Raw genomic sequence first — 26,455 nt, 5'->3', positions numbered from 1 at the left:
GGTCAACTCACCCCGACTGTGAGCCGGCTGTCACAAGTGGACAGACAGGAGAATCACCTGAAACCTGAATTGATTTCTTTGAGAGGGAGAGAACGAAATTTCAGATATCTGTTGACCTCACTTGATGGAATATGTCACAAGCTGGATAGAGCCGCAGAAAGAGTTTAGACAGGCAGCAAATGCCACTGCAGGAAAAGACGATCAGTGCCTTTTGAAAAGTGCCATCGATCAGCTCCTTTTACTGACACATCTGTCAGTTCCAGCTCAATGTAGGCTTAATGACTCTACTTCTAATGAGTACAAAAAGTTGTTTTTTTTCATATTACAGTAAATTCCCTACTTAACACTTTAGTTTTATCAAACTTCATGCTCATTACCAAAAGCAAGCAGGTCACATTCCACAACCTTATTTAAAAAAACAAAAAAACAGGGTGATTTCAAGATTATTCAGTGAGTGCAAAAAGAAAGTAGCCCACTCTGTCAATTTAAGATTATTTGAATCCAACCTCAGTAAAATAAAACAATATGCCACAGATTCCATCTTTATCAAGCAATGAGCTTTAGAATTAAAAGAGACCAAATTTAAAATACATTGCCAAGATTAATTTGATATCTGCCTTCAGATCAGCTGCCTTTTTATTGTGATCTCTCTCCTCTTCCTCTTGACCACACCCCAGAGATTTTCCATTAGGTTAAAGGTCAGGGGAGTTTTCTGGCCAATATAGAACAGTAACACCACAGTCATTGAAGCAGCTTTCAGTACCTTTGGCAGTGTGAGTAGGTGCCAAGTCCTGCTGGAATATAAAATCAGCATCTCCATACAACTTGTCAGCAAAGGAAATCATGAATTGCTTTAGAATATCCAGGTAGACTGTGAACTTCTGAAAAGTTCACAAACAAAAATCAGTAAAAATGTGAGCCAACACCTGCAGATGACATAGTATAGAAAACCATCACTGACTGTGGAAACTTCACCCTGGACTTCAAGCAACGTGGATTTTGTGCATTTCCTCTCTCAGCTTCTTCAGCAGTAACATTTTGTGGGTTCCCGTCCATGTGAAGGGTTTCGATGTTTTCGGACATTTGTCAAGTCAGCGGTCTTACCCACGATTGTGTAGCCTACTGACCCAGAGTGAGAGACTGTTTAAAGGCTCAGGGAACCTTTGGAGGTGTTTTGAGTTAATTAGCTGAATAGGGTGTTGATTTGAGTTTCCAGTAATGATCTTTTTCATAGTATTCTCATTTTCTCAGACTGAATTTTGGGCATTCATTATATGTGAGCCGTAATTATCAAATTTACAAGAAGTGAAGGCTTGGAATCACTCAGTGTGTGATGATTCTATATAATATATGAATTTCTTTCAGCTTTGATTCATATTCAGATCTGATGGCAGTAATATCAACTAATATCTTTCACATTCTTTCATATTCAAATTTTTGAGATCTACTAAGATGTTCATGTACTTTCTCTTGTAATGATGAAATAACATTATATCTCTTGTTAATCTGGCCAATCTCTCCAACTGCTGTCTAATAATTTATAAATTTTGTCTTTGATGAGCCTTACTCTTATAAAATCACTTGATATAGTTCCTTGACTTTAGAATAAGCTAATCAACTAAGCTATAAGGTATTACATTGTGATGAATCAACAGAAGTAGTTTAGAACCATCAATATAATGACAAAGATATATGATAAATTATCTCTATATAATTTATAGAGATACACAAAATGATAATTACTGGAAGGTTGGATAATTGTTGTAATAACTGGAATTATGCAGACCTGCTCATAATAAATAGGTAAATAAATAAATAAGTAATGGGAGGATTCAGTCAAGCATTAATTATATTATTTTATCACTTGAATTATGCTCATTAGAGTAACAATAAATTGATAATTACATCTGAGTGTAAATTTTAAAAGTTATTTAGCACCTTGCTTTTGCAAGTATAATTTGCTTTTTTAGCAGGCATGTTGAGAGTTTGATTAGAATAACAGCATAAAATAAAATAGGAAATGCAGCCAAGCATTTTATATATAACTATTTTATCACTGTAATCATTTTATAATTACATCAGGGAATATAATTACATCAGAGTGTAAATTGAGTAAGTTATTTAGCACCTTGTTTAATAAAGAAATTATCCTTTAGCAAAGTTAGGCTAGTTGCCATCCTATCCTGCATTCGAGAATCATTAAACCTCGGGGTGTGGCTGATTGACATGTAAATGTTAACTTTTAAAATGATTTATCACAGTTTTCTAAATCACAAAAGATTTTCTCACATTTGTTTAGTAGATTTAAACAAATGTTATAAATAGCAGAATACCATCAAGCAGTGGTGGGCTTGTAAAATTAGATTTATTCTTAATAGTTCCTTTACCAATTATACTTGTTGTTGTCATTAAAATAAATTTGTATATAATGATCACCATGAGGGCCACATGCTGTTCGGGCAGAAAAAAATGAATCTCTTTTATTTCTCATCATTATTTGTTTTTTTTATGTAATTTCATTTGCCAAGCTTTGCTTTAAAATGAAGCCAAAGACTGTCAGAAGTAATTAAAAGATAAGGTGCAGAGCACAGTGTTCCAGTGTTAGCTGCGTTAAGACATTTAGCTTCACCAGAGTCTAACATCCCCTCAACATGCACACATCCTGTAGAGACAAACACATTTCATATTGAGGGGATGACAGAGGTGGTCTCTCACCTGCCAGCAGACCCCCCTCACAGACATCCTCGCTGAAGAGAGACGTGTTTTTGTCCTGTGGCGTCAGACTGATGAGATACAGAATGTGACAGGAGCACAGTGGTTGTCAATGCGAATTGCTCATGAACAAGCAAAACATTAGGATGGACTTAGCTGAGGTGTTCATTTTTGCAGAAATCGGAGAAGGGTCTCAACATAGTCTGTAAGACTTTTCCTGAATTCTTGTGGGGTTTTTTCTGTTGCTGTTGTTTTTTTTTTACATTTTTGCAGGGACAATAAGTCCAACCCCAACAAATCTTTTGAACACCAGCGTATCTTGCTGACTTGCTGCGGTTGGTTTGTTTGAGCTCCAGGCATATTGTAAACAGCACACCATATAATTTTAACCAAAACACCAGTGTGAAAAACTGATGTAATGTGCTATTCATGGACATCCTTGGAGAAATACATAGGTAGCAATGGCCTTTTTTAAATTAATTGATTTATTTTTCCCTGTCATTTTAATAAACTACTTTGACTGTTTAACACATCTGTTCAAACATAGTTTACAGACATGATTGGGAGAAAATAATGATACCACTCAACAAACCTAATGACTACAGAGGAAAAAAAAAACACTTGGTCTGCTGAGGATATCGTGTAATTTTATAGCTGGTATAACAAGTTTCTGTGTTGGTATAATGAGTGCAGATGGGGAGTTTTAACGACAAACTGACACTCTGAGCGCTGCTGCAGCTACTCCACCCTCCAGCTGCAAGGATTGGAAGCATAAAAAAGAGCAGATTAGAGGAGAATAGTGGATCAACTTCATCAGTTAATTAAACTCTATTGCAGCTTGATGAGCAATTAATCAAAGCAGCGTGCCGAGTGTCAGGCAGGGCTGAGCTGTTGGGGTGTGGTGTGTGTGTGCTCTGTGCAGTATGTTCCTGGGGGGACTGCCCTGTGGGGACCAGCACTTACCAAGTGAGCAGCCCTAAAATTGAGCAGGGTGCAATGGCTAGGCTTATGTTAGCATCTATCAATCACTCCCTGACATAAGCCAACACCCCATTTATGCTCCAGGATTAGGCTCGTCTTAGTTCTAAAATTAACATATAACTAGTTGTCTAAGTCAATCTCTTTTCAGTATACGTTGAAATGTATCAGATTTATATTTATAAAATATTTTTATACAGATCACAGCTCAGATAACAGAAGCAACAACAAATGGAGTTTTGTTTACTACATTTGTTGCATCTCAAGAATTTGGGTATTTGTATTTTTATCCATTTTTTTTTTTACTTGGGTATGACTAAATTAAATCCTACCAAGATACAGTTAATGGGAATATATGGAGCTAATTACTGAAAGACATAGAGCCCTGTGCATAGAGTTGGACTTTTAAAATAGTCTGATTTACATTAAAGCATTAGATCAACCCAGTCAAAACTGAGATCTTAATTCATTTGAGAATCGGTGGCAAGACTTGAAAATTGATGTTCACAGACACTCCTTTGCAAGGATACAGCTTTACAAAGAAGAGAAGGCAACATTTTCATTATCTTGGTGTACAAATCCAAAAAAAGACCTTCAAAAATATCAAAAGACTTGAAGTTGTTACTGAAAAGATTGACTCGGGAGGTGAATATATATGCTATGTATTCATTTGTGAAAAAAACTGAAAGATATTTCTTTACGTTGAGCTCCAAACAAAATCCCTGTAAAATATATTTTAAAAAATGTGATTTTTCCATGAGAAAATGTATAAAAGTTCAGGGGGCAAAATTACTTTTGTCTCTTGAATTTTAATTTCTTCAATCTGATCGTACATGCCTTTCTACTGTCTTTCATCTACCTCCTCATCTCTTTCTACACCACCGCAGAGGCGCTCTTTATGCTTTGAAAATTCAAGTTGGCAGTTTGTGACTAAATGCAGTAAATTTATTAACAAGACCGCAGGGAACATTAAAAGTCAATTGAAGGAGGCTATTAAAAGCAGGATTTTAATTGGGTTAGTGCCTCGGCTGAAACTTTTTTTTTACCCTGTCTCTTTTTCTAAGAGCGATAGTCATAAAAAAAAGTTCAGAATTAATGCGTTCAGTATGTGCTAGTCCTTGAAAGAAAGTCCCATTTTAAAACCGCAAAGGCTTGTTTCATGTTTTTTTATGCCATTATCCAAGACTTTAAAATTCAGGAAACTGTGTGAAAACCAGCCTAGCTGTAAAGTCTGATTATACCATATGCTAGTGGAATCTGCTCTATTCCTGTGCTTCCTCCTACTGAGAAGCTCATTTATCAATGTTTTATGGTGGAAGAGTACATCTCTTTGAATGGCATAGTTTAACAAGATTTTACACACAACACAAGTGTCTTCAGATAAGCCCTTGGTCAGGTCTGAAAACCTGACTATAGCTGTTGTATCTATTTGCTTCTCCATTTTAGCAGGTCAATGTTAGGGCCTGCAAGCAGTGAGTAAATTATGTTAGCACTGTAGCTTTACTGGATCAGATTATATAATCTGTTGAAATTACATTACACACCATAATATTGTCCTAGTTTTGGTAACGTGGTGTGACACATTACAAATGGCTTTAATTGTGCTGTGGCTGCTGGCAGTTCTGACATACTCGACTCTTCTGTGCACTTCAAGGGGCTGGGCTCTCAGAGTGTGCATACTCATGTTTGTTTAGTGGCGGACTCAGAAAAGGAGTCGGTCTGTGCACATGGGGGAGTTGGAAAGAGAGATGGTGAGGCGGCATCATATTGGTTGTGCTGACTGGATAATGACATGCAAAGTGCTGCGCCGCTATACTAGGCTGAGCCTCTGACCAAATGCTGCTTTCACTGCAGTTCATAAGCAGAGAGAGCGGTCGGCTGCACCGACATACGCACTCGTCTTCAATGGATTAAACAGGAGGATTGAGGGACTTCGATCATGTACTGTAAAAGGAGCTTATTAAAGCTAATACTCATTATGTGAAGGAGACTGTGGATAAGATGAGTTCTAAACCTCTGAGGTATTTTTGTATTATTTCTTCATAGTTGGAGTTCACGCAGCTTGTGTAATGAAGGTGCCTAAAAGGGCCTAAAAAACTTTACAGATTGAATTGTGCCTTATGAAGACAGAGTTAAGAGGATTATTCATGTTTGTAGCAAATAAAGAGTGCCAGATGGCAACTGTACACAAAGGGGCTTAGCAGGTAAAGTTAATATTAGCTGAATAATTCACTTAATTTTGTTATTTAATTACATATATAAATAGACAGCATAATACAAAAGGTAATGAATCTCATTGTGTAAAAACTGGGACGCCCCATTAAATATTCAGTTCATTGTTAATAAATGTTCTCATAACAATGTCTAATCTTCTTATCTCTGAAATACAAAGTGATTTAATTGCACCAGATAAAAAAATAACCTTGTTTTACATATGAAACAAAAGATATCAACACACATCTTTTTTGGTGAGGAATAAGACCTTACCACCAATAGTTTTTCTTACAATCTTAGGCTCAAATTACTTCAGATGTTCACATGTTTGTCAAGCGCTGTCTGATATACGGTAGATGGTGGATTTATTGCTGGTGAGCTTATTCTTTAGTTTTTTCAGACTTCTGTTTATCAGGGGATCCCTTTCAATTTCCGATTGCTTTAGAAGGCCAAGCCTGGGCATGTTGGCAGTTGTTTTGAATTCCCTCCATTTCAGTACTTTGCAATGAATGATTTCAAATTATTTTGAGCTCAAACCCCTTCCCAGACTCATAAGCCACAGACTTTTATCTGAATGCCTCAGACACCGTTTTAAAATTCCCACAGCATTCAGTCTTACCTCAACAGTCAAGACATGAAAACATGAAACCTAGTGTTAAAAACAAATCTTCAAACAATGATGTTCTAGTAATGTTCACCTGATGTGATACATCTATTAGTACTTTTAGTTATTTTAGGTGGGAATAAATATGGTACTGGTATATAATACTCCTTCAAAGAAATGCATTTTTTGTACCTTTAACAGAAAGCTCAGTGTGACATACACACACACTTGGATAGCATCATGCAATGCATATGCAATGGAAAAACAAATTGTGATAAATGCTATTCACACAGAAAATAAGGTGCTATATATGACACTTCAAGGGGAGACTTTTTGAAACAATGGGATCACAGTTAGCAGTAAACAAAATAAAACTCTGTTACTTTCCACAAACCAATCTGAGTTATAAAATGCTCTAAAAGCTCTAAAAGCAATGCAGTTCTTGTCATACAGGAAATAAATGAATCACTCATAGATGCAATGTGTCTTGGCAGAAAAGCATTATGTTGTTTTCAACATCAGCTCACTCTCAACCTTTCACAATGTAACTATATTTTCATCTCATGAGACAAAAAGATTAAGAATTATGTTTTGGGAAAACTCAAAATCCCCAACTGTTTCTGTATGTATACATATTTTTTTTAATTTACAAATTAATGTTTCACAAATTACAAGTTGTTTTTTAAAAATCCAAATATGTTTTGATATTTTTCATAACATCTTTATGCACAGTGATAATACATCATTGCTAACACGTCTTGTTGTCTGTGCTCTTCTCCTTTCAGGAAAAAGGAAACATTGCTGTAGTATTTAATGTGGGAACAGATGACATAAACATCGAGGAGACATCAAAGTTTGTAAATGATGGAAAGTACCATATAGTGAAGTTTACAAGGAGTGGGGGTAATGCCACTCTGCAGGTGGATGACCTGCCAGTCATTGAGCGCTACCCTACAGGTGAGTCCTACCGCTTTGCCTACAATTGCATCCGCTGCTGCCTATAGGAGATAAAATGACCTAGATGTTATCAAGCCAGCTATTAAAGTCTTATCTGTTAGGATGTCTTTATGTTAACCTGGCATGGGCTTTAATTGCTATTTATGTTTCTGTTTTCAGCAGCTGTTAGGAATCCCACTAGTGTTGCTGAGTTTTATTACCAGATAATGGTCATGATAAAGCTGTTAAATAACCTTTACAAAATGACTCAAAGTTGAAGTTGCACTTTCCTATTTAAAAACCTTAAGTAACATACAGTCTCAAAGGATAGTCAAACACTGTCTGTATGTCTGTGTTATGCTCTTTCAATCCACCTACAGTCTACTCTCTAAGGGGCTTAGATCAATAGACTATTCCCTGACAAATTACCAGTTTTATTGTAACAGTGTGCCGTATATTTATTTCTTCATCAATATAGTTGATTGATTTACTAATTGATGAATGGCTTTGTGTTGGACAAGCCTATAATAACAGTCAAAGTAAATGTAGTACTTATGGAGAATTAAACACCATGTTGATGACTGGCTACCTTTAACAGCTAGTTTAAGCATAGAAATGCACTTTTACATTCATCATTTTGACAGCATAAACCACAATTACCCACGCAAAAACCAAGCTGTGTTAATTTTCTTAGTCATTAGTGCTGCTAATAATTTCATTTGTGTAGCACTTTTTATAAACACACTTTACATGACAGCAGAAGATGAATGCAGTAATTGCAGCCCTGTGTAATGGCTGGGAAATAACTGGAAAAAAAAGAAAAGTAGGCTTAAAGTAGTAGAAATGTTGTTCCCAACCGTCAACAACTCAACCTTTTAGAAATTTGCCATGTTTTTCAGGAAAGGCAACTTTATGCCATTATTTTTAAGGTGAAAAATATGCAGTAGTCTACTGGTGAACCACTAAAACTCAGCAACACTGGTATGTTTCTGTAAAGTCTTAAAATGTCAGTTGTTCAAATTTTGATGCTACTGTTTGTGTTGTTGAAACTCTTAACTTCTTTACCTGCTGTAAGGCTTTGACAAAAGCTACAGAGTGCCAAAGACATGTCAAAGTGACAGATGCAAATCCAAATCTGAGTTCTGCTGTAGGTACAAGCTATTGTTCCAGAAAAGCAAAAGTTGCACGATCACATTTGTTAAGATGTGCGATACCCCAACATGTGTACGCCTCAAAACACACATACAAAAGAACCTGTTTCCTTCTTGTCTTCATAACCTTTAATGACCTTTCTGCGGAGAATTGTGCATTCATCTAAATGATAGATGGCCGTATGACTGCAACCCAAACCTCACAGTTTGCCTGAGGTGAAAAAGCAAAACGGAAAGTTTTTGACATGGTCATGACGGGATGTGAGGCAGATTTAAACGTGGTCATGCTCCCATCTCTGCATTTAAAGATGCGTGCTATAAGGTGGCTCCTGTGGTTAGCGCTGTTGCCTCACAGCTAGAAGGTTGCCAGTTTGAATCTTGGCTGGGATCATTTTGAGAGGAGATTGCACATTCTCCCTATGCATAGATTCCCTCTAGGTAAACCAGCTTCCTCACGCAGGTCCAAAAACAAGCATGTTAGGTTAATAATGACTCTCAACTGGAAGTGAGTCTCTGTGCATGCATGCATCTAAACCCTTTTGACCTGTCAAGAGTGCAATTGCATTATTTTAAACCATAACAAATTTAAGAGAGTATAGAAAACAGATTATGTTTTCTATAAACTTAAACTTAAATTATTTTGACTTTAGTATAGAAAACAGATTATGTTTTCTATACTAAAGTCAAAATAATTTAAGTTTAATTTAGCTTACCAAAGTTCCTTTAATTGTTTAAAACAGCAGTAAACGTTTATTGAAAAGTTAACAAATCCCTTGAGCAGTGAAATGCTGACAGACAGAACACTTGATTTAATCAAGTAAACGTTATCAAACTCTAAATTTTTAAACAGACTATTTTTGATGATGCCCCACAAATGACAGCCTGTTGCAAAGTGAAAGGGTTGACTCCACTTCTGGTGGATTTGAATTGGACTGTTGAGTTGAGGACAGAACAAGGCAATGGATTTTTTTTTTTTTTACAAAAGTAAAATTATTTCCTACATTAATATCTCTCAGCTATGCAAAAGGTTTTTGGGGGGGTTGTGACAAAAAATTATTTTTTTTGTCTGTGCTTCAAACCACAACAGGGGAGCTATTCTATCCCATTCAGTGAATTATTTTAGCCAATCAAAAAGATAAATGTTTCGAAATAACTGAGCTACAATTGTTTTTGAAATATGTTTCAAAATCTTAGCGGAGCTCTGCTTTATGTATGCTAAAAATATTATTCTTTAAAATTTTGCTGCAATTAATGTTCACCTGGTTGCCACCCACCAATAGAGGGTAAATATTATGATATTATTGATTGATATTTGAAAATTTAGAAACATTTTTGGAATATCCAGGGGTGGAACTACAACTACATACTTCTTTCTAATGCATTGGTCTTACTGGAAAAAAAGTTAAAACGGTGCTCTCTTGTGAAATTGTAGACAGGTAATATTTACTAATATAGTGTTGTAGTACCTCATTAAGAACATGCTATAAACAAATTACTATTGAAGTCCTCTGTTAGCCTTCCCACCACTTGAGGATTTCTTCATTTTTCTATAAATTGCATCCAATATGGCATCATATTTACTGGCTACCCAGGTAAAGTAACTATTACTAATAACTTCACAGAACATCACTTCTGTCTTCCAGCTGTCCATTTTGGCTGTAATTCTACTGATTTAAGGGTAAAAGTAGGTAAATGTTGACAAAAAAAGACAGCGACCATCTATTGCTTCAAACCTGTTAAAGCTTGTCTGCCCAACATTTGACTAATTTAAATTCTCGTCAACATATTCTGAAGGGTGGATATTATGTACATAAATCCTCTCATGGCAGGTGATGGGTTTTAAATGCTGCTGGAAAAAAAGATCAACCTCATCCCCACCAATCACACTTCAGTGACAATGCCAAGTCCGGTTACATTATTAGGCCTGTAGCAAACTAATTACATCTAATCACAATTACTGCATGGTCCTACCCCCTTCCCCAGCACACAAAGTCATTATTCTCGCAGCTCGCCTGTTGTTTGATTAGCATCCATGTATTCCTATAACATACTCATAATAGCAACCCTCCGTCCTTCTTAGGCCACTCACGGATCAACAGTGATTATAATAAACGTGGACAAGAAAGATAAAAACGATGGCTGGAAAGTGAGGAGAGATGAGGAGTTTGAACTTGGGGCTGATGTGATATCACTCTAAAAGCAAGGAAGTAATTGCTTGAACAGACCCACAACTACTGTCCTCATAACCTCATTAAAAAGTCTCATACTGGATGCTTAAAGGCCATTAAAAGTCTTTAGGACAATTATGAGAATCTGAAATGCTAGCTGTGCATTCAGACACATAAGTAGTCTCCTGTTTGTTGTAGTTTAGGTCGATCTTTCTTTTTTTTTCTGTACATAATAGGGTTGTGCAGCAAAGAAAAAAAAATCAGTTGCTTCTCCTGAGCCTTGGCCGTGGAAGTAATACCATCACAATTGTGCTGCCAAACCCAGAGGGTATAATGCAGTATCCTATCGAAGCATCCAATGAACACGCACTGCACACAAAGATAATGGAGAAGTCCCTGGCCTTATTCTTTTACTGTTATCAGAGCTTGGTGCACTTACAGTGCTCTCTGTCTCTTCCTCTCCTTAGCTCGCACTTCCTTCTTCTTTTTTATGCCCTTTTTACCTTTGTCTGGCCACCCCCCATGTCGAAACACCCACTGTTTTTCAACAGTGTGGTCTGGTGTCTGCTCTGACATAAGGGGTGTGAGATTTATTCATCAAAACTCCCGCCTATCTCTCCTCATTTTCTTCCTTGGTCTAAAAAGTCAGCCTTTCCCTTTTGTCATAGAAGTCATCACACAGCATGCTTAAGAAGTATCCACCGGCTATCACAGTCAGACAATGGACTAAAATAGTAAAATAGGAGGATGACTTTCCTTTTTTTTTCTTTTTTTAGCTGTTTCCTCCTAAAATTTTTACTATAGCTTAGCTTTGCCACCCGTATGAAAATTTTATGGGAGCCACAATGAGAGCAAATCATTCATAATCCTCATAGTTGGTTTTAAATATCTGTTTAGCTTAGAATTATCAGGTTCAGGTGTAAGCACACTACCTTAGTATTTTAACCAAAAGTGGAAAAATGCATTCCAGGTTTAACCCTGGAATACATTAGCCAGCATCCATCCATCAGATCTTATGTTACCCCAGCACAGAGAATAACAACAATTTAGAGATTTGTGTAGGTTTCTCCTATTTAATTGCCCTCATAAACATCATCTCATAAACAATCCGAGTGTTGGAATATTTGCCCATTTTACGTGGTGAGAATCTGAGGGCTTGTTATGAGATAAAGTTGCTGTCTTATCTGACCACTCCATTAACGAAAAAAAAAAAACAAGTGGGTAAGGGCATGGTGGGTCGGGTGGGACAGCTCAGCTGAATAGCTGCTGCCTGGCAATGGAGATAAGACAGGCTGTCCCACACCAAACCAAATCACCGCTTAACAGCAGTCACAGGCTCTGCTCGCAGGCACGATGAATGGGCTGCAACAAAGCCCGGGGGATAGCATTGTTTAACACCCCATGGTTCTGCAGTGAGGATCAATACATGATCAGACCTTGATTATATCCACACTTAATTAACCTCAGTATAGCGATAGACTGAGCCTGCCATTGGATGCAGAGCCAGAAAGATAAGCTCTTTAAAATTGGTGCATATTTTTGCTCAGACGTGAAGGATTCTGGCACAATAGCAAGCTTTGTCTGAGCATAAGTATGTGTGTTAACTTTATAGAGCATTTGCCTATATGCACCTGGCAGCCACCAAGGTTTTCCCATTAGTGTCTTACATTTCTAATTAAAAAAAAAAAAAACTTGTAATCTTTGCTTCATAATTTTATTTGCACTTTGTAGCTGCACAGATAACTTATTTTGAATTTTAACTACTTTAACATATTAAACCACCATTTGTATTCCCAAATTTACACTGACTAATGATGAAAGTATCAGGGAAAATGTCTTGAAATTCAACGTGTCTCCTTTCGGCTCTAAATTTATATGTCCTCACTGTCCTTTCATTAGCTGTAGGCTAGCATTTTTCCAAAGCACCAATCTGCTCCTGACCTCTCCTCAGATGAGGTGATGCAGTGGCAGGAAATGGAGAGGTGACATAACTAACACCTCATGACTGGCAAATGGAGGTGACAGAAATTAACAAATCCCATGAATGTTCCATTCTAACAGCAATCAAGGATTATTCATCATTTTGTCTCATTGAAAATACCGAGAGGCACAGCTGTGTTTGGCTGCGTAAACATTTGCCCCCAACAAATGCAGTATTTACCCATGTTGAATCATGCAAGCTATAATCTGTGCCGAAAACTCTTGGGGAAACCATTTACCACACTTTAGTGAGTGAAGGAAATTTAATAGGAGCTCTTTTAAACTGTGTGCTGTTGAATTTAAAGAGAATTCTTTATATAATGTGAAATTACTTAATAGGAACATAGTGTAAATGAATGAAGTCTGTGTTACTTCAAGAATATAGAAAGGCTTACATTTTATTAAATATGCATCAAATGAAATGTTCCCTCTTGATTGTGTTTAGATTGAAAATCATAACCAATGTTATTCTTTAAACTTCATTTATGTGATATGAAATCCCTCTGGGACCAAACACTTGTAGGATGTGTTTCATCACAGTTTGCATTAATGGTTGCATTCATACTGTTAAAACATCAAATCAACAGCTGATAGATGATTTCATACTGCCTTGTAAATATTTTTAAAGGCTTCTTTCCTTTGCAGAAGCTATTTTGTTTATACAAGCAATTCCTTAAGGCTCTGAGTCAATTTGCTACCCTGTCAATTTGGACTTTATTTCTCTTAGTAAAGAATTTTGAGGAATGATACAGATTGATATAATAAAAATACCTAAATTCTACTTTTATTTCAGGCCACTTGTATAATATTTCCAATAATGGTAGTTCTGATACATTTTTGGATCCAGTTGACGGTGAGATTATTCACTGTAGTAAAATAAATTATGTTTCAGTACACTTGTGTATATTATTAAGAAATGACTATATATTATTTTGACCCCACAAGTTTTTGCTCTTTTATGAGTTTTTTTTTATTTTTTTGTGTCATTTTGGAAATTGACAACACACACATTAGCTAATGAAATTGACGGTCTGATGGCACCATCCCTACTGTCCCAACATGACATATTCCGTGCTTCTCCATGCTAAGACTGCAGGACACTTAAAAAACATCCCTAAGTTTTACAAAAAGACATTTGGAAGACCAAAACTTTAAAGGTACAAAATGCCAGAGAGAAAATGACCCGCACCATTTCTTTATCTGTAATGATTACTCAAATATAATAATGATTTCTCAACCAATGACTATACTTTTACATTTGAGTTTCACCTTATCTTAGGTGAGGACCCATTATTTCTCAGACAGTGTTTTTAAATAAGTAAAATAGATGCGGTCTAGGTCTAAAAGCGGTCTAGGTCTAAAAGCAAATGAGTGAAATGCATAATCACTGTGTTTCACATTCAAACACCTTCTGTAACAGGAATGATAGTTAAGGAAATGATTTATGCTGAAAGAACAGACTAAAAATACACTAAATGAGTCTTTTCATGACAGGCTCACTGGACTTCATCCGTGTTTTTTTTTTTACGAACAGAAAAATGGGCATTGTTTAACAATGTTGTTCTCACATTAACTAATGAAGTAAAAGTAAACGCCCTAGATTCTTGTGTGGCTTCCAGAGTGCAGAACAAATCTGTCTGAATTGTTGCTGAGGTCAAAGTGCTCCACTAAATCTCACTCACAGACCATTGTGTTTCAACTTGGCACAGTCAACTGCATCCAAACACCATGAGCTGCACACACAAGCCTTAAATCCTTTCTCTGTGTGGCTGATCCTCAGCAGTAATTCAAGCTGATGTGATTAAAAATGTCTTTTTATGCGCCACCTTACCTCCAAGACCTTTCATCTGATCAAACGTGCATCTGTTACAAGGTTAGCCTCCTCTGTTCATTTCTTTGCCGTTTTTTCCTCTCTGAGGCCTTTCTCCGCTGACTCATTGTTAGCTACAGGATCCTTTATCGGCCAGAACTGAATTAATATAGTTGATGGGACAAACATTGTCAATCTGCCAGAAGAATAGAGCTGACTGAATTCAATCTCAGCAGACAATACCAGGGGAAAAGCACTCAGAGACAGTGCCACTTTGCTGAACGTTTTCTGTTTTTGAGAGGTTATTGGCCTTGACAAAAGGGTGATGCAGAGTTTTCCTTCATTAAAGCCAACATGTTCCTCCAATGTTGGAGTGCAGATGGTTTCTGCTCTTATGTGATTTATTTGGGCTATGTTTTAAAAAGATTTTCCTATCTGACAAGTAATCCAATTAAACTCAAAACTCTACCAGTTGTAGCTTTCGTCAAAGCCATTTTATTACAGGGTTAACTGTGTATGAACTTACATTGACATTGTCTTCTGACCAGATGTTCTAAGAGTAATCTGTTTTAATTGTGATATTGCAAACATCTTAATATTTATTGTCAATTAGGCTATTGTTAAATGGGGGGTACATTTGTTAAAGTTAATATAACTATAAACGATTTACATAATAATAAAATTAAATGATGATTCTTTGGTGTAGCTGGCCAAAAAGTCATATAAAAAGATGCAGAAGGAAATACAAATTTTAAGGGAAGTTTTTGGTAATGGTTATGTTTAAATTTGTGCTTTTGGTTGTTTAATAACATAGCCTTATTAATTAAAATGAAACGGTTCCATGATCGTTCACTTATTTTTGATAAACTAAATCTAATTTGTTGGCTAAAATAAAATAAAAAGAGTGCAGTGTGTTCAAATTATGTTTTAGTAAATACTGTGTTTTAAATTTATAAATAAATCTTAAATTAACTTTGTGCAGTCTTTAACTCCAGCTTTAAGTATGACTATCTAACCTTTGACCTTACAGATTGTAACCAATGAAATGTCTCTTTAAACTTTAAAGGCAACATTGATAACGAACGCCTGGCGCTTGCTAGACAGCGAATCCCATACCGACTCGGTCGAGTAGTTGACGAATGGCTACTCGACAAAGGTAAAATCACTGATTAAAACTTCAAATAAAATAAACTGATCTTAACCAAGTTGTAGCACCATTTTGTAAATAATAAACCTAAAAAAGCAAATGTTCAGTAAAACGTAAAAATTTAAATGTTTTGAACAGTTAAATTTAGTTGGTAGTGTTTTTATAATAATGTATTTACTTTATAGATGTCAGCTCTTTTAATAAGTGTTTCTTTATGGTTAAAGGGACTGTAAATATGAATTTAAATTTAAATGTATCCAAACTCATAAAAAATGTCTATAAAGTACTGTAGTATTTTGCTGTAAATATAACTGATAGTTCTAAAAGTTGTAGTTTAGCTATTCATAGGTGTTTAAGTGTTATTTGAAACACTTTTTATTATATTTAGATTACAGGGTATTACTTAGTGTTGTTTGATATATTCAGATAAAATGCTAGCAATGATAAATAGTATGCAATACCAATTGGCATTAGAATTTTGAGTCCCTTTAACAGCGATTGTAAACATGTTTAGTCATTGAGATAAAGAAACTGTAATATAAAATAAACTGAGTGCATGCTGTGTTTTCATAGTTCAATAACTAATTCATATTGTGAGCTAAAATATTATTAGCCCTGTCATTTTTATTATTTTCTTTTGGTGTTTATTCCTCTTGTTTGTATGCAAAGTTTATTTCATATTTTATCTTTTTTGTAATCGCAACAACTGTTTAATTTTTCCCCCTGTTTTGCTTTTGCTAAAAGGGTCAGAAGTAAAAATGCAAGGTCTTATTGGTTTTTTTTTTTTGTTTTAATTTTTTTGAGTCTAGATACATGAAAAGTCTACTCTCACTGCCTGTTCCACTCTTTTATTTATTTTTTTTACGTCGAATTTTAAGAAAACCTGTCAGATAACACAACAATAGAATAACAACATATATGTATTTCTATTTTTTTATTTATATTTTAATTGAAAAAAATATTTTGCATTTTTAAAACAGTTTCTGTTTGGTGAATTCTTTTATTAAAAATTCTTACAAATATATTCATTGAATTATTATTATTATTATTATTATTATTATTATTATTATTATTATTATTATTATTGGTAGAATTTCCTTTTAGCAAAGCTTTAATTTTTATTTCATTTTCACATTCAGCTTTTACTTTACTCACCCTTTTTATTGTCATCTCATTATTATAACTACAATAAATTACCAGGGTTTGTCCAGATACCTTGTAATTTATTGGTCCCATTAGCCATTGGGCAAATAATCTGTCTTTCTGTCTTTTTATTTCCTGTTTTAGTGAAAGTGGTTGAGTCCACAGTTTAGCGTTCCTGTATGTATGTAACATTCTTTTTCTGCAGGGCGACAACTTACAATCTTCAACAGCCAAACTACTATACAAATTGGGGGCTGGGAGCGAGATCGGAGTCGATCCTTTCAGGGCCAGCTCTCAGGTCTCTACTACAATGGCCTAAAGGTGTTCAACATGGCCGCCGAGGGCGATCCCAATATAAAGATCCAGGGCAGCGTTCGGCTGGTTGGGGAGTCTCCCTCCTCTATCACACCTCAGTCGAGCACCACAGCCAACCGCTCGGAAACATCCACATCCATCATGGAAATCACCACCACCACCGCATCTACCAGGAGAATTAAACAGACCACACCGCGGGAACCTCAGCAGGTAGGGATATATTTTTTTCTTCATTTCTACACACATCTCATAATATATTTCACTGATGTTCATAAGTGGATAAGCAAACACTGGATAAGCAATCATTAAAAAGCAGTGCATACCTGAGTTTATTTTGTGTTACATGTCCTTTCTTGAGCTAACATTTGTTTTACTTAAAAAACGATCATATTTAGTAATGTATTCCACAGCTGGAGTACCATCTGCAGGTGCCCTTTCAAGCGTTTCTCATGATAGTAATCAGATATGGTTGGATAAGGTGGGTGTGTCTGTGAGTGATAGAGGTGTGTGTTACCTCTTAAATGTCAAAATGTGTATCATATCCAATGACGTTATCAGATAATTAATGGGTTATTTTAGCCAAGAAAAGAAGACTTATTCTATTAAGTCCTTCAGGGTAAAGCATGGATCAGTCTTACATCATACGTATGTATAGTAAGTAGGCCTGTAATGATACCAATTTTGGTGGGCAATAAATTGTACCAGATATTATTGCGATAAACATAAAAAGTGTCATCACTCATGCACTCATTCACAGGAAAAGCATTGAGGGAACTTTAAATATCATCAGAGAACCTTTTTATTAAGGTTTAATCAGTCAATAGTTTAAAATCACTATGGATTAATTATTTTTTGATTAATAAGTGTTGGTTGGGAAATATAAAGTCTTATAGTACAGATAGGTTTAGTATAATTTTTAAAATGTATACATGTTTTGTAATTACAAAAAATAAGTTAATAGCTCAATTTGAAATGTTGAGAAAACAATTTTGTTGCTACAAATTCTAATAAACCACTGCATATCTATTTTAGACATATTAAGACATTTTTAAATCTGTTTTTCAAAGCCTGTGAACACTCAAATATTAGTGATTTTTAGTTTTAACACACTTTCTTCCACTTTATTATTAAGTAACATTCTGCAGCAGAATGAATGCACACCCCAGCTGGTGGAGTAACAGACAAAAGGCTATTATTATGTCTTAATTCCTAGTGAAATGTTACCAAAGCACAAAGTGAATTGGCTGGAAAGGAACAGACATTAACTAAAATTGAGCTCATTCTTATTTATGTCCATTATTGTAGAGAAAACTGAGGGATGAGAGGGAAAGACAGGGAGTGTTTGGTGATTTAGAGAATGAAACAGAAAGTAAATGTAAGTATTGAAATGATCTTGGTATAATGATAAACTTGAATACTCTAATCAATAACAATTTTCCATGTTGCAGTCATGCAATGCATTCATCCCCTTCTTATCATTCTCTGAGCTCACACTTCCAACTGAAGGATTAGTAAAAAATCAAGGCTAGCTTCTTGTACCTGTTTAAAAAGTGTATATGTCAGCAAGCATCCATGGGATCTACAGGGAATTGTTGATACCAGTTTGACTTAAAATTTCAGAGATGTATTTAATTTAATCGAATAAAAAAGAACAAATGAGCAGGCTTAGCTATTTTTGTATGTGAATACAGTGCTACACAGTTCCATCAGAGGCATCCATATAAGATAAAAGGTCACAGTATTAAAGAGTTGCTGAACAATGTGGGTGGGTGATAAATGAGGCATGGAAAACTGTAGTCATTGGGAGACTTCAAGAACATCGGGATGTATTTAACACAACAGCCTGATGAGTTACAGCAGTAGGACACTATTTTCTTAGGACACTCAAAGACACTAGAATTGGTGAGAAATCTGAATGTAGTCATTGAATTTAAAATAGGAAAACTTTCATTCACTGTTTTCTCATTCCATCTGCAATGTGAGAGTGAGTGTAAAACAAGATTACAGAATTGATCAAAATAAAATAAAACACACTTTATTTTTTTCTTCTTCCATATAAAAGAATCAAAAATAAAGTATAGAACCTAAAAAAATATATTATTATACTTAGTTTTTGCAAAATGTATCACATGTATTGCACAGATTTAATCTGCAGGATTCTCAGTCATACAATACATAACTTTTAGTCTAATCTAAAACTCTTAAATATTAAAACTATTAAGAGGCTCTTGTTTTTTAATTTTTTTTATTGTTTTTTTTATTAATTAAATTACTCCAAGTTTTACAGAGAAACTAATGGATAGACAATGAATACATATACATTCAGATTTTATGAAAAAATTGTTTGCTCACTAGAGCTCACTTGCTTTGCACACATTGTAAATATTCCAGTACAGTAAGATCTTTAAGTGATGCTTGCTCTACAGATTTAGGGCGTGTCAGCTTGCATTGCTCCAGCTAATGATTTTGAAGGCTCCGGCTTTCCTCACACGCCCTTTCTGAAAGTTCCTTGAATACTTGTCTGGCTGATATTTTGGAATCCTCTGGGCTTTGGTTTATGGGTAATGTCATGTCATAGTCTTCTACAGCTCCTCAGTGCAAAGTTATGCTTTATTAACAAGACGATTGTCATTTTAGAGCAGAGTAGTGTAATCATTACCCACAGGAAAAAAAAAACGTGTGAGACAAAATTAGCTTTACAAGAGATTTGAATTCAAATCCCAGTTGGAATGACTTAATCTTAGAAGATGACACTAAACCAGTACAAACACAGTGAATGACACAGACGCCTTGCCTTGACTGTAACTCATATGCTCATAGTTTCTAAATTGGTTGTCTCTGCAGTGACTTTTTCTGCTGTGTTTGCTTACTGCTGAATGCAGAGCAGGTACAGTATTGTTTTTGCTGAACTGTCACGTCCTAATAGTGTATTTACATACAGCAGTGCTTAATCACATCCAATTAGACCATGCTTATGCATATATTTACTGACAATGAAACAACAACTGTGTACCTAAAATCACAAAGACAGGATATGAATTCCTTCGTCTGGATGTGAATCTCAAACTTATTTATTGGGCACTCATTCAAAACTTGACCAAAGTTGACCAATGTGCTTTGCTATGAAGCAACAAAATAAATAAGACAAAGAAATGTATAAAGAGGAACTAGGAACAAATCATAAGACACAGTATTTACTAATTTTCTAATGCAATCAATTGAAAAGGTATGAAGTTGAGCAGTGATTTACTTGACCTTGAGTCTACAAATTGTTAAAATGTTTCTATATTTTGGTGCAGCTATTTCAAAAACCTGATTTCTATTTTTATTTTATTCTGGATGTTGAACTTTAGGAGAAGCTCCTCAACAATGTGAAAATTGAAGATATCCATTAAATAAGATGAGGTCGTACCATTCCACACTTTACAAGTTATCATTAACATTTTGAATTAAATTAGCTTGTAGTCGAGGGAAAGATGACTCATCCAAATCAACCTACAGTTATAATGAAAGTATGAGCATCTGTTAATATAGGATGTGAGTTTCTGTTTTTGCACACTTTTACTAATGAAAGCACAAAATGGCACAAGTGAAAACATTACTAAAAATTTGCAGGTCTGGGAAGTAACTAGCGTTGCAGTAATTAGGTACAGTTTGTCTGTATTCTGAACTTTACGTTTTTTACAAAACTTTCTACTTTTACTTGTGTCTGATGCATTATTATTATTAAGATCTCATTGTTTTTGCATCCTTTTGAAGACAGAGGTGCAAAACCCCCATCAAATATAGTTCAAATTAACCTCTAAAATAAAGAAAACCCGTGGCTCTACCTAAGGGATTAGTTTATCTATAAGTATGATAAAGGCAACTTTGTCATACTTACAAAGTATGACAAACTTGTCATACTTATATATGCTTATAAATAGTATAAGCATATGATAAATAATGATATAATTTATCATTATAAGGCATGTACAGTATAATGATAAATGCCTTTATCATTATGATAATGATTTATCAGCTTAATTTATGTTCAAAACTATGGCCATGCAAGCATTCAGAACAATATTTTAAGAACAAATGTAAATAATTGTTATGATTATAATCTGCATTAGTTAAAGCTGAAAACCAACCATCAGGTGCTTAGTTTAGAGACAGTTATTTGTAACTATTAAATAGGAGGGACAGAGGATCTATTGGATGAAGATCAGAACTGCCAGGTTCTGAAGAAAAAGGAAAACAGAGAAGCTTCATAGATAAAGTGGAGGATGCAGAGAAGGATGCTGAGATGGAGGAGATGATGAGCTGAAGAGAATCCTAAAGACAGCAGCAGAACTTGTAAAAAAGTAACAAAGTAACTTAAAGTTAGTTTGGTCATTTTTACTTTAATTTGAGTAAAAATGTAGACTGGTACATTTTCTTATGTTTAAATACGCTTTTATTAAAGTAACTGTACTTTTACTTGAGTATATTATTTTTGCACTCTTTCCATATCTGCATCACTTTTACATCATATTATTATTTAGTGCCATAGATGATGCAACACAGTCCATTGTCCTTTGCTGCATTGCACCAAAATGAGCTACATTGCATAGACCAAACGTGTATAATGATCTGACGCGGTGTTGTCAAACCTGCTTTCACCATGTAAAACAAAGTTGATTTTGACCATGAACCAGGCTGCAATCAGTGATCCAACATACTGCCTGACGACTTAATATTAGGGGCCACTTATCAACACATTTGTGAAAAGAACGGAAACATCTTTTTTTGAAGGTTTATTGAGGCACTATTAACCTTTATTCGCAGTATTTAGGACAGGAAATGATCAGAGAGAGAAAGGGGGAAGACGTGCATTGAAGGTCCCAGGGTCAAGAATCGAACCCCGGACAGCTGCATGGGGCGCCTGGTCTGCAACTACGCCACATGCTGGCCTCAGGGTTACTATCGTCTTTCAGGGATTTCTGAATTATGCTTCATATTGCATGTCATCAAGACCTGTCTTTTGAATATATTTAAATGTATACCTTGAAATGTTGCTAACAACGTTTCTCCAGCTTACTTCATTTGTCTGTACGTTTAATATAAAAAAGGTAAAAAACTGTTTCCCTATGACATTATTATTACACCTTTTTTTCTAGTTAATTTGTTTAATTTAACAGCTAGTCCAGAATGAGGATATTTGGGATGTACCCCTTGTAAATAGCAGTTAATCCCAGCTAATGCTTAATCAAATTCACCTGAGTGATGCCACCCTACTTTCTGTAACACTTACGCCTCCAAGGAGAAAAAGGAAAAAAAAAAACAAAAAGAAAGGAAAGACGAACAACAGCTATCTAGAAGAGCCACTAAGCCACTGCATTTGACAGTGATGGATCCTCACATGCATTGCTTGGTATTATCTACACCAGCCAGCAAACATACAGTATATAAATCTTTGAAGAATTTCCAAGTGTGAGGGTGCCATCCAACATTCACCAGTATCGTCTGCTGGAACATCATCTAAAGTTGGTAATAGCTTCAGTGTCTCTCAAACAGACAAGGGCAGTATACAGAAAGAAGAGTGCTACATTATATACTGTGATAAAAAAACAAACAACTATGGCCATAATTTGACAGTGTATAGTATGCAGAACACAAAGAACACACATTTTTCTACATTCTTTGTTTTAATATGATGACAAAGTGTGGCAATGGGTTGTCAACATGTACCAGACACCAGACACAGGCATAAGCAAAGTGCATTATTCATGATGATATTCATACATTAATAGTGATTGTACAAAAAAGACTATATATATATACAGTATCTATCTATCTATCTATCTATCTATCTATCTATCTATCTATCTATCTATCTATCTATCTATCTATCTATCTATCTATCTATCTATCTATCTATCTATCTATCTATCTATCTATCTATCTATCTATCTATCTATCTATCTATCTATCTATCTATCTATCTATATATATATATATATATAGATCAGCATACTAATAAAGAAAAAAATATTTACTACAGTAGAACTAGTGCAAGCTCTATTCAAATATTATTTGAATGTTGCACCAATGAGCCAATAATTGCATGAAAATGAACATCATGCTATTCTATGTAAATACTCTTTCTGCACCAATAAAGATTTGCTCACATTAGTGTTGTTTGATTTACTCTGACATACTTTCTGAATAATATTATGCTAAAAAAATAAAAATAAAAAAATCACTCAGCAACACTCATTGACAATGTTTGGATGCCATTGAATATTCATTTCCAGATCATAAGGGAAAAAATAAGATGGCAAGGTTGCAACAAATGTAGGGTGTCTTGTTATCATCTAGTACAACTACCACTACCCATCACACATACAATTACACAAAACAGGCATCCATCACAAGAGACACACCTTCACAGAATTTACAAAAATAGGCTTTTCACAATGTACTCTTCATTTCATCTGATTATGGCTCTTGGTTTTTAACTATGCAAACATGGTAAGGTAGGAAACAGAGTAATCGCCGTTTTTGTCTTCAGTAGGAACATGTAGACAAATTACCAGTTTCTTCTACCCAGTTACCATTAACTTTTGACCTTCAAGACCCATGGCAGAATATACAGTATAAGTAGCAATAAACACATTCCCTTAACTGCAGTTCGACTGATACATAAGAAATCTATATGGCCAAACATTATGTGCAAATATCCTAATGTTCAGTCTAAGACCATTATGAATCAGTGACACATTCCAAGAAACTCCAATATAAAATTTCAGGATTTCATGTTTCTCATGAGCATTTAATACTCTACCATTTGAGTTTTACAGCTTGATTCTGAGGAAAAAAACCATCAAGAAACACATGACTGTATCCTGTTCCTAGGGAGAACAAATGACCACTATGGCACATCATTGCCACCAAATGGCCAATTGGCCCTCCTATTTCAGTATTAACCCTGAGTGAGGTGGATGTAATGGCTATTCATTGCAAGTAAGTGACATTCAAAACACATTTTGAAGGCCATTTCATTTGCAACTGCAGCACATGGCTGACTTCACGCTGAACTGGTTCACAGTGGCTGTATTTGTTTGGTTCCTGAGACGATAAAGCAAAATCTGGCTCAGTTATTTATGGGGATAATAGTAGATTTGACATGCTCCACTTTTATACCTTTAGTGGACTGTTTGGATGCCTTTAAGGCTCACTCTCTGTGACTCTTACAAACATAGTATAATAGAGTTAGTGTCACAATAATCTTGGAGTGAAAAATCTTCAGCAACCTTCGGTCCAATATCTACACAGTCTGGAGCCTTTTTCGCCCTCATAATCAGCCTTGCAATATGTACCTTTATTGGATTCATTGCTATCTTTAGGCATTATTGTGATAGTTGTGATACTTGCAAGATTTGTTTTACAAACTCAGGCTATGCTTCAGCGTCACACCCAGAAATTTACTCGCAGAAATTTGATCTGATGGCTAAGAATCGCTTCTTTATTGCGAGTGTAATAGTACTCCTAATTGTACACAGTGTTGAGCTTCAAAAGGGTTTAATTTACATTTATATTATGTATATTTTACTTAGTTATTTTTTAATTTAAGTCCTTTCTTAATTATTACCCTTTGCACCCGGATTTGCCACGTTACAACTTTAAATGTTTATGCATTTTAATGGGATTTTATCTGCATATACAGTAGCAATGTATCATAGTTGTAGAGTGGTAGAAAAATTGATGCATGATATTCAATTTATTTTAAAGTCTTAAAAGAGCGCCAAACATTTGTATTGAGTTTGTTTGAGTTAGTATGCTGTAGAATCACATTTAGAAGCAATTAGAGCCCCAAGACCTTTTGGGTGTCTAAGGTGTCTTAAAAACAAATAAAATGCCTCATTCCTTTTCACAAAATAGTCAAAATTCAATCATATTAATGGTGGGAGTATACAAATATCAGTTTTTGTGTCTTGCCACACAGTCTCAAGTGGATTAATGTCTGGAATTTGATTTAATCCATTGTGGTCTGGCAATGTTTGGGGTAGTTGTCCAGCTGGAACCTGAACCTCCAGCCCAGTCTGAAGTCTTTGTAGCCTCTAACAGATTATCTATCAGGGTTGCTCCTTATTTAGGTTCAGCAGTTCTTGATAAACTCTAAACATCTTCTCCCTTAGAAAGCTAAAGAAATACATTTCCACAGCCTGATACTGCCACCGCTGTGTTTTACAGTGCAAATGGTGGATTCTTTGTGATGTGAACATTGTAATTTAAACAAATCACTTCTAAAGAAGTGTGGTTGCACTAGATTTTCTTTAGAGATATCACAGTAAAAATTACTTAAAAGTAAAAGTGATAGCCATATGTTTTGTTCTCCACTTCACAATAATGCATAGCTTCGTGTCGGAATATTATTAGTTAACAGATGTGTAAATATCCTTTTTATTTCTCTACATATTTTATCTTTTATAATGATGCCAAGGAAAACATCTTTCATCACAGTTTCCAGCTTTTCTTTACTTCATTTGTAAAAGTTTAAAACCACACTACATTTTAAGTAATATTCAGTGGGAACAAAAACAAGCTTGTAGCATTACCAACCCGTTACCTAACAGGCTGTTAAGTTTCAGGAGTGCAGGAAGGAATAATCAGTCTGTCAGTTACGGAGTCAGACATTTTATTTCCACATATCGTGACTGTCTTCTTTAAGGTTATGTCGCTGTCGAAATATCAAGTTACTTAGCAACAAAGTGCTCACAATAGTACAGTAAGTTTGCTTTTGATTGACATAGTAGATATTTGTGGAAATTACTTTGAAGTTGCCTTTCTTTTTAACTCATGAAAGTAATAACTGCAAACATTAAACACGAAGGCACTTTGTGGGGCGTTCTGTAAACTAAGTGACCTGTTAATTTTAATGCAGGATCAAAAAATCAGAACAACTAAAACAGACAATTAATTGTTCTCATCATGCTGGTGACATGATAATAACTTTAGCAATAATTTCACTGGGGCATTTTGTTATGTCAAATACCACCTTGGTGTGGTATTTGACAACCTGTTTATTGAAAAAAATATCATGTACAATAATAAGATGTCTTTGAAAAAGGGCCTTTCCTTTCAAAATAAACATGAGAAAAAGTTGCTTCAGGCGTAGTAGCCTATCACTAGTGATAATAGATCTAGAGCCAACGGAAAGCATCAATACATCTTCACTTGGTATACATTTTTGTGCTTTGAGATTAGAGATTTGTCAGGGGTAATTATTTGACAAGTGTGTTCCTTCCCAAATCACGTTCAATATAATGAATT

General features: G+C 35.1%; 1 protein-coding gene across 30 annotated transcripts in view; it reads left to right on the top strand.

Annotated features, from left to right (window-relative positions):
* nrxn1 (neurexin 1) overlaps positions 1-26,455 on the top strand; it is a 258,531-nt gene that overhangs the window by 202,043 nt on the left and 30,033 nt on the right. For 23 of the 30 annotated variants that reach the window (XM_023327262.1, XM_023327252.1, XM_023327258.1 and 20 more), the window contains 3 exons: positions 7,294-7,465; positions 15,620-15,709; positions 17,049-17,368. In XM_023327262.1, the coding sequence (XP_023183030.1) occupies positions 7,294-7,465; positions 15,620-15,709; positions 17,049-17,368 (582 nt within the window). The remainder of the gene's footprint in view (positions 1-7,293; positions 7,466-15,619; positions 15,710-17,048; positions 17,369-26,455) is intronic. The other 7 variants (XM_023327268.1, XM_023327267.1, XM_023327266.1 and 4 more) reach the window with 1 other exon arrangement.

This window comes from Xiphophorus maculatus, chromosome 22 (assembly GCF_002775205.1).
Source record: "Xiphophorus maculatus strain JP 163 A chromosome 22, X_maculatus-5.0-male, whole genome shotgun sequence".
NCBI lineage: Eukaryota > Metazoa > Chordata > Actinopteri > Cyprinodontiformes > Poeciliidae > Xiphophorus > Xiphophorus maculatus.
The sequence above is the reverse complement of the archived record's forward strand: the minus strand, read 5'-3'. Positions and strand labels throughout refer to the sequence as shown.